The following is a 13,659-nucleotide window of genomic DNA, read 5'->3' on the forward strand; positions in this document are numbered from 1 at the left end:
CCACGGTGGTCCACGCTCTGGTTATATCCCGTTTGGACTACTGCAACGCTCTCTACGTGGGGCTGCCTCTGAAGATGGCCCGGAAGCTCCAACTAGTACAACGGGCAGCAGCCAGACTAATAACTGGGGCAGCTTACAGGGAGCGTACCACCTCCTTGTTAAACCAGCTCCACTGGCTGCCGATATGCTACCGAGCCCAATTCAAAGTGCTGGTTTTGACCTATAAAGCCCTAAACGGTTCTGGCCCAATCTACTTGTCCGAACGCATCTCCTCCTATGAGCCAGGAAGTTCCCTAAGGTCATCTGGCAAGGCCCTGCTCTCGGTCCCGCCTGCCTCACAAGCAGTGGGAACGAGGGACAGGGCCTTCTTGGTGGTGGCTCCCCGGCTGTGGAACATCCTCCCCAGAGATATACGGCAAGCCCCAACCCTTCTGAGTTTTAGAAAAGCCTTAAAAACATGGCTTTGTGCCCAGGCTTTTAATGAATAAATGACAAAGATGACCCAGACTGTTATATGGATAAAGTAGGAGGATATTGGATGAACAGATTTTAAGCATATGTTTTATGTTTTATATTTTATACTGTATTTAATTGGTTGTAATACATTTTTTATATGTTGTTGTTGTTTTTAATGATGTGTCGGCATCAAATTGTTGCCAATTGTACGCCGCTCTGAGTCCCTTCAGGTGAGAAGGGCGGGATAGAAATATTGGAAATAAATAAATAAATATTCATAAGTATTCATGTAATGGCACACAAGTAACTCAGCTGTTAGACTGTAGAACCATGTCTTTGAACTGCCAAGGATAAAGACATGCCACTACAAAAATATATTTGTTGTTTCTTTAAAGTTGAAATTGCAGTTGTAATTGTAATTGCCCAAAACATATACACTCCCTTTAATAACATTTTAGTTTAAAATATGCACTCAGAGATTAAAAAAACTAAAGTCTTCTTTGAAAAATAACATACCTTGTTTACTCACAAACATCTTGTATTAATTCATCGTACAGGCACATTTCTTATTCAAGTTCAGTTACTGATAGGATGTAGCTTCTCTGTGTTGAGTACACAGGGTAACATTCATAATCAATAGTCTTTAAGTATACTTGTACTCAACTGAAGTTCATAAGCATACTTCTATATTGAAGTCCAAACAGTAACATACATGCATCCACCTCCACTGAGGTCTGATGCAAAAAAAAGGGCCTTCTTTCATTGAAGAGCAAACACATACATGCATCCACCTCCACTGAGGTCCAATGCGAAAAAGAGCCTGCTTTCACTAAAGAGCAAACATACATACATGCATCCACTTCCACTGAGGTCTGATGCAAAAAAGGGCCTGCTTTCATTGAAAAGCAATCGTATACATGCATCCACCGCCACTGAGGTCCAATGCAAAAAAGGGCCTGCTTTTATTGAAGAGCAAACACATACATACATGCATCCACCTCTACTGAGGTCCAATGCAAAAAAGAGCCTGCCTTCACTAAAGAGCAAACATACATATATGCATCCAACTCCATTGAGGTCCGAAGCAAAAAAGGCTCTGCTTTCATTGAAAAGCAATCGTATACATGCATCCACCGCCACTGAGGTCCAATGCAAAAAGGGCCTGCTTTTATTGAAGAGCAAACACATACATACATGCATCCACTTCCACTGAGGTCCAATGCAAAAAAGAGCCTGCCTTCACTAAAGAGCAAACATACATACATGCATCCACTTCCACTGAGGTCCAATGCAAAAAAGAGCCTGCTTTCACTAAAGAGCAAACATACATGCATGCATCCACCTCCATTGAGGTCCGAAGCGAAAAAGGGTCTGCTTTCATTGAACAGCAAACACATGCATGCATCCACCTCCACTGAGGTCCAATGCAAAAAAAAGCCTGCTTCCACTAAAGAGCAAACATACATACATGCATCCACTTCCACTGAGGTCTGATGCAAAAAGCGCCTTAAATGTATATTTAAATGTATAATTATGTGTATTTTTAATGTATATTCTTAATTATATTGTACTTTTTTATCTTGAGGGATTTTTAAATTTGATGAAAACTGTTTTTTGATGTGTATGTTTATATTGTAAGCCACCCTGAGTCCCCTGATGGGTGAGAAGGGCAGGGTAGAAGTGATGCAATAAAATAAATAAATTTTATTGAAGACCAAACACATACATACATACACCTCCACTGAGGTCTGATGCAAAAAGGGCCTGCTGTCACTGAACAGCAAACACATACATACAAGCATCCACACCTCCATTGAGGTCCGAAGCAAAAAAGGGTCTGCTTTCATTGAACAGCAAACACATACATGCATCCACCTCCACTGAGGTCAAATGTAAATGTGAATACAAAATGGAGTCCTGAGTCTGAATATGCTCAGTATAATCACATTTCTATAGTCCTTTCCACACCAAAGAGGTACAAGTCAAACTGGCAAATCAACATGCGCATAGAATACAGGTTAGCAAATATATACGCTAACAACGAAATAGTGAAAAGCTGAGGAGGTTGCAATTTCCAACAAGCTTCATCCTACCTGTGATACTGTGATGCTGCATTTCTTTGCCAGCTCTTCTTTGGCTTCTTCACTAGGGTAAGGATTGCTGAGGTGAGAGTAAAAATATTCGTTCAAGATTTCTGTGGCTTGTTTGCTGAAGTTGCGCCTTTTCCGTCTGCAACACAAGAAAAAGGGAGTTGTGAGAGATTAGTATTGAAAGACAGTAAGGAGATGTACCGTATATACTCAAGTATAAGCCGACTCGAATATAAGCCGAGGCACCTAATTTTATCACAAAAAACTGGGATAACTTGTTGACTTAAGTATAAGCCGAGAGTTGGAAATGTAGCAGTTATGGGTAAATTTCAAAATAAAAATAGATACCAATAAAATTTCATTAATCGAGGCATCAGTAGGTTAAATGTTTTTGAATATTTCAAAGAAAAGCAATAAACTAGCTCTATAAGTGGAAAAGTAGAGGCAACAAAAACAATATGGTATCAACAATAACCTAATAATAATAATAATAATAATAATAATAATAATAATAATAATAATAATAACTTCATTCGGATCCCACCCTATCTCCCCATGGGGACTCAGGCCGGGTTCCAACATAGTAACAGGCAAACATTCAATGCTTATATAAACAATGCAGAGCTAGATATAGATCTATAATTATAGATACTAATTTCACATATGCATTTCCCCCTGAAACATTTGCAAATCCCCCCTCTCTCTACGTATGTGTGTGTGTGTGTGCATTTCCCATACAATATTTGCAAGCCATATATATATATATATATATATATACACACACACACACACACACACACACACACACACACACACACTAGCTGTGCCCAGCCACGCGTTGCTGTGGCAAAGTCTGGTGGTATGGGAAATAAAGTATTGAGGAATTGGTGGTAGTTAAGGTAAAGGATAAAGGTTTTCTCCTGACATTAAGTCCAGTTGTGTCCGACTGCACACTGAAGTGGATTATATGGCAGTGTGGACTCAAGATAATCCAGTTCAAAGCAGATAATATAAGATTATAAATGGGTTATATAGCTGTGTGGAAGGGCCTTGAGTCTACACTGCCATATAATCCAGTTCAAATCTGATAATCTGTATTTTTTAGGCAGTGTGGAAGAGGCCTAAGTGAGGCCTAACTCTGCCTGTCCCCTGGGCTGAGTGGGTTGCTAGGAGACCAAGTGGGCGGAGCTTGTCCTTTTAACTGGCAGCAATTGGATAAAAACAATTATTTCTCTCCCTCTAATTAGGACTTTATTTTTCTTTTCTTTTTGTTGTATGAACGTAGAGGCATGGATGAGGAATTGCGCTGCCAAGTTTAGTGTTTCTGGGATGTGTAGTTTTGTTGTTTTGTCCTAGGCAGAAAGTTCATTACACACACACACACACATATATATATATATATATATATATATATATATATATATATATATATATTCATATCTATCTAGACATGTCTATATATATTTGTATGTTCATTTCTCCCCTGTAATATTTCCACGCCCTATATATAGGTAGGTAAGAATATATTCATATCTATCCAGACATCTCTCTTTATATAGATATTTGCAGAGACTTGCAAACATATGAGGGTAAATTCATATATAAAAATAATGTATATATATGGCTACAGATACACAGGTACATGGATCTATATGTATAAAAGATTTGCAAAGACCTACAAACATACTAGGGGAAATTCATATATAAAATTAATTTATATAGATAGATACACATATAAAGATACATAGAGATGGCAAAAGCTTGCAAGGGGTTAATGCCTATATATCTGTAGGAGAGTTTAACAAATATTTCAGGGGAAAATGCTTTCATAAGATTAACAAATATATATTTTTCTATTTCCTGACTTGCAAGGGCGTCTTTTTCTTTGCAAAACACTCCCTTGATTAAGAGCGAGGGAGGCTTTGCAAAAGAAAACACACTGATAAAGGAGGAGACCTTGACCCGATTATAAGCCGGGGCGGCTTTTTCAGCTCATAAATAAGGGCTGAAAAACTCGGCTTATCTTCAAGTATATATGGTATGTGCAATGAGGATCTCTATGTCTCCAACCCAAGGAAGAGGAACCTTCAGCTCATGAAAGCTTACAAAGAAGTCCTACTGGTTAAACAATAGGTTACCAAAGGGAAGACCCATTACTGCTCATCACTTACTAGAGATAGCAGGGATTCACCTCACATATCTGTTCTGACTCCCAATTTTCTGTTCAAGGAAAGAGGACACTGGGCTTGGATTTGAAGGAAAGACCACCTTAGTCGCAACATACAGGTCAAGGTGAATAGGAAGCCACTCAAGGTGTGACCTACCTGGCGTCGAGGAACCTCGATCTCAAGATCATGACGGCTTCGCAAGTGCTTTGTTTGAGCTGCATCTGGATGGAGCTGAATTTCCGATGGATGATGCCCACCATCCTCTCGATCTCCTTTGGAGAAATGGGCCGTGTCCGACTTTGCTCTCTGAGAAGGTTCATCACGTGCGTGGTGAATTCATTGCAGGCCTGGGAGGGAAAGGGACCGTTAGAGAAGCGGATCGGCAAGTCTAAGACCCAACAATAATCACAACCAGTGGAACGCTGCTATGGTTCCTGTCACCAGATACAGGACTCAGTGTGTCACTGGTGACAACCTGCCCTGCTCTGACAGCAATGGTTGCTGGAGAACAGAAAGGATTGAAGAACACCTGGCGATGTCTCCAGGGCGAGATACAACCCAGGCACATCTGCCACCAAAATTGAAGCAAGATCTAGTGATGTTCCCAGAATAATGTGCAAACCAAGGGTATCTTCCACCAAAACTAAAGAGGCATCTGGCTAAATCTTGAGAGCAAGATGCAAAACAAAGACATCTTCCACCAAGATGCACCAAGGTTCTCCAGATGTCTCAGATTGGAGAAATTGAGGTTATGTCTTCAGAGTGAGATTCCACCAAAATTAAAGAAGCATCTGGCTATCAACTCTAAAGTGAGCTAAAACCAAGGCTATCTTTTCCCAAGACATCTCAGCAGGTGATGTTACTGGTTTGAGTCTGGTTACAGGAACACAGCCAGGCACTTATCTGCTTCCCTTGGCTCTCCACCAGCAATGGGATGGCCATTGTGGGTGGCTGCAGCAATAATACAGTTAATTCAATGTATGTGTGTGTTGAGTTGTTGTAGAGCAGACATGGGCAAACTCCGACCCTCAAGGTGTTCTTTCACCAAGATACACCAAGGTTCTCCAGATGCCTCAGATTGGAGAAATTGGAGAGGCATCTGGCTATGTTCCACCAAAATTAAAGAGGCATCTAGCTATCAACTCCAAAGTGAGCTAAAACCAAGGCCATCTTTCCTCAAGACACACCAGGGTTCTCCAGACGTCTCAGCAGATGGTTTGAGTCTGGTTACAGGAACATAGGCAGGCACTTCTCTGCTCCCCTTGGCTCTCCACCAGCAATGGGATGGCCATTGTGGGTGGCTGCAGCAATAATACAGTTAATTCAATGTATGTGTGTGTTGTTGTAGAGCACACATAGGCAAACTCCGACCCTCAAGGTGTTCTTTCCCCAAGATACACCAAGGTTCTCCAGATGTCTCAGATTGGAGAAATTGGAGAGGCATCTGGATATGTCCTCAGAGCGAGATTCCACCAAAATTAAAGAGGCATCTGGATATCAACTCTAAAGTGAGCTAAAACCAATGCTATCTTTTCCCAAGACACACCAAGACATCTCAGCAGGTGATGTTACTGGCTTGAGTCTGGTTACAGGAACACAGCCAGGCACTTATCTGCTCCCCTTGGCTCTCCACCAGCAATGGAATGGCCATTGTGGGTGGATGCAGCAATAATACAGTTAATTCAATGTATGTGTGTGTTGAGTTGTTGTAGAGCACACATGGGCAAACTCCGACCCTCAAGGTGTTCTTTCACCAATATACACCAAGGTTCTCCAGATGCCTCAGATTGGAGAAATTGGAGAGGCATCTGGCTATGTTCCACCAAAATTAAAGAAGCATCTAGCTATCAACTCCAAAGCGAGCTAAAACCAAGGCCATCTTTCCCTAAGACACACCAGGGTTCTCCAGACATCTCAGCAGATGATGTTATTGGTTTGAGTCTGGTTACAGGAACATAGCCAGGCACTTATCGGCTCCCCTTGGCTCTCCACCAGCAATGGGATGGGCATTGTGGGTGGATGCAGCAGTAATAACATGAATTTAATGTATGTGTGTGTTGAGCTGTTGTAGAGCACACATGGGCAAACTCCGACCCTCCAGGTGTTCTTTCACCAAGATACACCAAGGTTCTCCAGATGTCTCAGACTGGAGAAATTGGAGGCATCTGGCTATGTCCTAAGAGCGAGATTCCACCAAAATTAAAGAGGCATCTGGCTATCAACTTCAAAGCGATCTAAAACCAAGGCCATCTTCTCCCAAGACACACCAGGGTTTTCCAGAGGTCTCAGCAAGTGATGTTATTGGTTTGAGTCTGGTTACAGGAACATAGCCAAACACTTCGACATCTCAGCAGGTGATGTTACTGGTTTGAGTCTGGTTACAGGAACATAGCCAAACACTTCGACATCTTAGCAGGTGATGTTACTGGTTTGAGTCTGGTTACAGGAACATAGCCAAACACTTCGACATCTCAGCAGGTGATGTTACTTGTTTGCGTCTGGTTACAGGAACATAACCAGGCACTTATCTGCTCCCCTTGGCTCTCCACCAGCAATGGGATGGCCATTGTAAGTGGCTGCAGCAATAATACAGTTAATTCAATGTATGTGTGTGTTGAGTTGTTGTAGAGCAGGCATGGGCAGACATTGGCCCTTGCAGGTGTTTTGGACTCCCAACTCCCATAATTCCTAATGGCCAATGGGAGTTGGAGTCCAAAACACCTGGAAGACCAAAGTTTGCCTATGCCTGTTGTAGAGGAATCCCAAGTTCCACAACTGCTCAAAAATATAGATATTCAAGTGCTAGGGTAGAACTGCACTCGTGTATGTTGCAAAAAGGATGCAGGTCACTTCCAAAGGATTTCAATTCTGGACAGAATGAAAATGAGAAGATATTTGTAGCTCAAAGGCGCACAATCTTCCCAAAACAACTCAAAGGAAGGAAGGAAGGAAGTTCTGGAGAAGGTGCACCTTCACTAGTTGATAGACAGCCCCAGACCAGGCTCCTCTTTTGTCATGATTTTCTTCCTAGGAGCCATATGGACAAGTCACTCAGTTGTCCTGACCAGAAGAAAAATACCATATATACACAAGACCTGAATATAAGCCAAGGCACCTAATTTTACCACAAAAAACTGGGAAAACATTGACTCCAGTATAAGCCGAGAGTGGTAGATTTCAGAAATAAAAAATAGATACCAATAAAATTACATTAATTGAGGCATCAGTAGGTTAAATGTTTTTGAATATTTACATAAAGCTCAAATTTAAGGTAAGACTGTCCAACTCTGATCAAATCATTCTTCTCATCTTCTTCAATGTAAATGTGCTTATGTATCCTTTTAATAATAATAGAGTGAAATAATACATGTAATAATATTAATAATAATAAATACAGGAAAATAATAAATGCAATAATAATAATAATAATAATAATAATAATAATAATAATAATAATAATAATAATAATAATAATAATATCAGAGTGAAATAATAAATGTACAGTAGAGTCTCACTTATCCAACATTCGCTTATCCAAGGTTCTGGATTATCCAAGGCATTTTTGTAGTCAATGTTTTCAATACATCTTGATATTTTGGTGCTAAATTCGTAAATACAGTAATTGCTACATAGCATTACTGCGTATTGAACTACTTTTTCTGTCAAATTTGTTGTATAACATGATGTTTTGGCGCTTAATTTGTAAAATTATAATCTAGTTTGATGTTTAATAGACTTATTATCCGACATATTTGCTTATCCAACATTCTGCTGGCCTGTTTATGTTGGATAAGTGAGACTCTACTGTATTATTAATAATAATAAAAATAGAGTAAAATAAATGTAATAGTAGCAACAATAATAGAGTAAAATAATACATGTAATAATAATAATAATAATAATAGACATTATAGTGTTCGACTTGTGATTTTGTGAAACGAAATCCAGCATATCTATCTTGTTTGCTGTGTCATACAACGTCGTTGTGTCAATAATAATAATAATAATAATAATAATAATAATAGACATTGACAAAATTACGATCTGCCAACTGCAAAAGGCCACCCATCTGGGATCTGCACGCATCATCCGAAAATACATCACACAGTCCTAGACACTTGGGAAGTGTTTGACTTGTGATTTTGTGATACGAAATCCAGCATATCTATCTTGTTTGCTGTGTCATAATAAAATAATAATAATAATAATAATAATAATAATAATAATAAAATACAGGAAAATAATACATGTAATAATAAATAGAGTAAAATAATAAATGCAATAATAATAATAAGATCAGAGTGAAATAATAAATGTATTATTAATAATAATAAAATAGATTAAAATAAATGTAATAATACCAATAATAATAGAGAAAAATAATAAATGTACCATATATTCTCGAGTATAAGCTGACCCAAATATAAGTCGACCAGGATCCTCATCTGAGTATAAGCCGAGGGGGGCATTTTCAGTCTTAAAAAAAGGGCTGAAAAACTAGGCTTATACTTGAGTATATACAGTATTTATTCCACCAGCTAGGGACCGAAGGATAAATCTGTTTTGTTTTGTTAAAAATCTTGAGTTATTTCCACACTAAAGATGATGGCCAGTTCTTCCTTTTGGGGGAGAAAAAAACCTCCATCTGCACTGGCAAATTAAATAGGTACAGCTCTGCCCAGCTTTTCAGAAAAGCGAAGTTGTCATTCCTAATTTGGTGCCACCCATATGGTCGAATCTCTTAAGATTCAAAGCCAGGCTTTATGAGAGCTAAACACGTCGAACCCTCTGCTTAGGGCACAGTTGTAATCTGTCAGTTCTGCCTTCCTTCCCCGTGATCGAAAGAGGGAGGGAAAGAATATTTGAAAATATTCCAGAAATTATATTTCTCACATTCAGGACAATTTGGACAGGAGATCCTGGAACAACAAGAAAAATCTGCATAAAATTCACACCTTAATTATAGCATAGGAAACACACACACACAAATATATTATATTTATATACAGTAGAGTCTCACTTATCCAAGCCTCACTTATCCAAGGTTCTGGATTATCCAAGGCATTTTTGTAGTCAATGTTTTCAATATATCATGATATTTTGGTGCTAAATTCATAAATACAGTAATTACAACATAACATTACTGCGTATTGAACTACTTTTTCTGTCAAATTTGTTGTATAACATGATGTTTTGGTGCTTAATTTGTAAAATCATAACCTAATTTGATGTTTAATGGGCTTTTCCTTAATCCCTCCTTATTATCCAACATATTCACTTAACCAATGTCCTACCAGCCCGTTTATGTTTGATAAGTGAGACTCTACTTTATGTGCATAATTCCCATGGAGTAAACAACAAAACCACTGGACCAAATCACACCAAATTTGGCCACAAAAGACATTAGTCATCCAATCAATCTGCATGAGGTAGCATGTCAGCAAAAATGTCTAGGTGTGTCAGTGCTGACACGAGTGTCATAGGTTGGCAATCAAAATAGGTTATGATTTTACAAATTAAGCACCAAAAATCATGTTATACAACAAATTTGACAGAAAAAGTAGTTCATTACGCAGTAATGTTATGTTGTAATTACTGTATTTACAAAATTAGCACCAAAATATCATGATGTATTGAAAACACTGACTACAAAAATGCATTGGATAATCCAGAATGTTGGATAAGCGAATGTTGGATAAGTGAGACTCTACTGTACTGTAAATAAATGAATAAAATAAATATTTTAACAATGTTGTTCGGGCACATCCCCATGTAAGCCGTCCCAAGTCCCTTCGAGGAGATGGAAATGGGGTACAAAAATATTATTATTATTATTATTATTATTATTATTATTATTAATATTAATATTATTATTATCATTATTATTGGTTCCTTCTCCAAGATATATAAGGGCGGAATATAAATACTGTAAATAAATGAATAAAATAAATATTTTAACAATGTTGTTTGGGCATATCCCCATGTAAGCTGCCCCGGGTCCCTTCAAGGAGATGGAAACGGGGAACAAAAATATTATTATTATTATTATTATTATTATCATCATCATCATTATTATCGGTTCCTTCTCCAAGATACATAAGGGCGGAATATAAATACTGTAAATAAATGAATAAAATAAATATTTTAACAATGTTGTTCAGGCACGTCCCCCTGTAAGCCGTCCCAAGTCCATTCGAAGAGATGGAAATGGGTACAAAAATAAAATTATTATTATTATTATTATTATTATTATTATTATTATTATTATTATTATATCATCATCATCATCATCATCATCATCATCATCATTCTCCAAGATATATAAGGGTGGAATATAAATACTGTAAATAAATGAATAAAATAAATATTTTAACAATGTTGTTCGGGCACGTCCCCATGTAAGCCGTCCTAAGTCCCTTCGAGATGGAAACGGGGAACAAAAATAATATTATTATTAATAGGAATATTATTATTATCATTATTATTGTTTCCTTCTCCAAGATATATTTCAGTAGGAGGCTCAACCTGCGTGGAAGCCTCACCGTCTCATTCTCATTTCCGGCAACCATCTCTCACGACTTATTACGGCGAAGATGCCGACGAACGCAAAGGCTGATGAGCAATTTGGCAGCGGACCAGCATATCCCCGGGATTCACGGAGCTTCCCTTTAAACCAGTAGTTCATACATGATTAATTAGAACATCTCATTTATGTAGTGTGCACTTTAGCTCATTACTCTAAGTAAAATTTGTTAAGTATTTACATTTAGATAATTAAAATCTGGGTAATATCCTTAAGAAAGAGGCGCGGAGTTGGAGCACGGCGCGATCTGCCTTCGCCTTGAACGAGAAATTATGGGATGTTCTCCAACTCTTGTGAAAACACAACATCCCAGCCTAGGGCGAAGCCTGGGGTTCTAGCTGGAAGAATTGCACACCGTAATTCCAGCTGGAAATGTACAAGTACACTTGATATTATTTATTTATTTATTTAATACATTTACTGTATATACTCGAGTATAAGCCTAGTTTTTCAGCCCTTTTTTTAAGACTGAAAAAGCCCCCCTCGGCTTATACTCGGGTGAGGGTCCTGGTTGGCTTACTCGAGAATATATGGTACATTTATTATTTTTCTCTATTATTATTATTGGTATTATTACATTTGTTATTTTACTCTATTATTGTTGCTACTATCTATCTATATATATAAAAGGGTAATGAAATTTCGGCCTAGGACAAAACAACAAAACTACACATCCCAGAAACACTAAACTTGGCAGCACAACCTCTCATCCATGCCTCTACGTTCATACAACAAAAAGAAAAGAAAAATAAAGTCCTAATTAGAGGGAGAGGAATAATTGTTTTTATCCAATTTCTGCCAGTTAGAAGGCTAAGCTCCATCAGGAGAAAACCTTTACCCTTTATCTTAACTACCACCAATACCTCAATACTTTATTTCCCATACCACCATACTTTGCCACAGCAACGCGTGGCTGGGCTCAGCTAGTAAAAAATAGAGTAAAATAAATGTAATACTAGCAACAATAATAGAGAAAAATAATAAATGTCATAATGCCAATAATAATAGAGAATAATAATAAATGTACCATATATTCTCGAGTATAAGCTCACCCAAATATAAGTCAACCAGGACCCTCACCTGAGTATAAGCCGAGGGGGGCTTTTTCAGTCTTAAAAAAAGGGCTGAAAAATTAGGCCTATGCTCGAGTATATACAGTATATAGATAGCATTGTTGTTACACCTGAATGCCAAGGTAACATTCTATGGCATCCTGGCATCTGTAGTTTGGAACTAGCAGATAAATCGAAATGTCTCTCCCTAAATTGCATATCTCAAGATCCCATATGATATTGCCTTGGTGGTTCAGGTGGTGTAGAAAGCTACGATGGGATGATGTATCTCTGTAGGAAAGAAGCCTCTCCTTTCAGATCATTTCTGGCCACACGTTCCCGGCTCCTTGCAAATCCGCCCCGAACTGGGCCAACCAGGCGAGAGCCGTCGCCAGCAAAGGCAGCCCGTTCCCAGCTGCTCTGGGAGGTTTGGGATGCTTACAATACTTTTTGCCTCCAGCGAAAATGTATTTCAATGTAATTATAGAAGATAGCTTTCAATATGTCATCTCTATTATAGTCGTTGTAAATTATGAAGGGAAGCATTTCTCCTGGCGCTCCGAAAGTGGGAGAAGAAAAGCTGATGGCGTGACACACTTTCTGGAGGGTTAGAATTTCAACGCGCAAGACACACATACACAAACGCACACCCAACCCCCCGCTACCCCCGACCGCCTCCTTCTTCTTCTCCCCGCTGCTTTAAAGTGCATTCCCTTAACTGGCAACAAATGTCAATATCAAACTCTGGGCAGGGGGCAGGGGGGAGGGCGAGGAGGGGAGCCGCAATAAAGACAACGTTGGCCTTTGCTTCTGGGTTCAAAGGAGGCGCGGAGAGCACAAAAAGGCAACGAGACATGATGGAGCTTCAAAGGTGGTGGTGGGGAGACATGGGGGGCGAGAGCGACGGTCCAAAAAGGGGGGCACCGTGGCGGATCAAGCGGCCGTTCCCATACACATCCTTCCTTGATTTGCATAGAACATTACAAAGGCATTGCTTGGTTTTCCCAAGTCTTGTGAATGTGAATATGTGGGGAGTTTCTTGGAACAGTTACCGTTGGGGTGCCAAGCCACATACACACACACACAAGCCGTTGCGTAGGATTATATGCACAGTTTGTTGTCGAAGGCTTTCATGGCCGGAATCACAAAGTTGTTGTGTGTTTTCCAGACTGTATGGCCATGTTCCAGAAGTATTCTCTCCTGACGTTTTGCCCACATCTATGGCAGGCATCCTTAGAGGTTGTGAGGCCCTGCCATAGATGTGGGCGAAATGTCAGAAGAGAATACTTGTGGAACATGGCCACACAGCC

The 13,659-nt window shown here is 39.1% G+C and overlaps 1 protein-coding gene across 6 annotated transcripts in view; it reads right to left on the reverse strand.

Annotated features, from left to right (window-relative positions):
* The window catches only part of pbx3 (PBX homeobox 3), a 280,063-nt gene that overhangs the window by 41,044 nt on the left and 225,360 nt on the right, over positions 1–13,659 (reverse strand). For all 6 annotated transcript variants that reach the window (XM_062959844.1, XM_062959842.1, XM_062959840.1 and 3 more), the window contains 2 exons: positions 4,871–5,061; positions 2,550–2,685 (listed from right to left, as the gene is read on the reverse strand). In XM_062959844.1, coding sequence (XP_062815914.1) covers positions 2,550–2,685; positions 4,871–5,061 — 327 coding nt within the window. The remainder of the gene's footprint in view (positions 1–2,549; positions 2,686–4,870; positions 5,062–13,659) is intronic.

Source organism: Anolis carolinensis, unplaced genomic scaffold, assembly GCF_035594765.1.
Source record: "Anolis carolinensis isolate JA03-04 unplaced genomic scaffold, rAnoCar3.1.pri scaffold_7, whole genome shotgun sequence".
Taxonomy (NCBI): domain Eukaryota; kingdom Metazoa; phylum Chordata; class Lepidosauria; order Squamata; family Dactyloidae; genus Anolis; species Anolis carolinensis.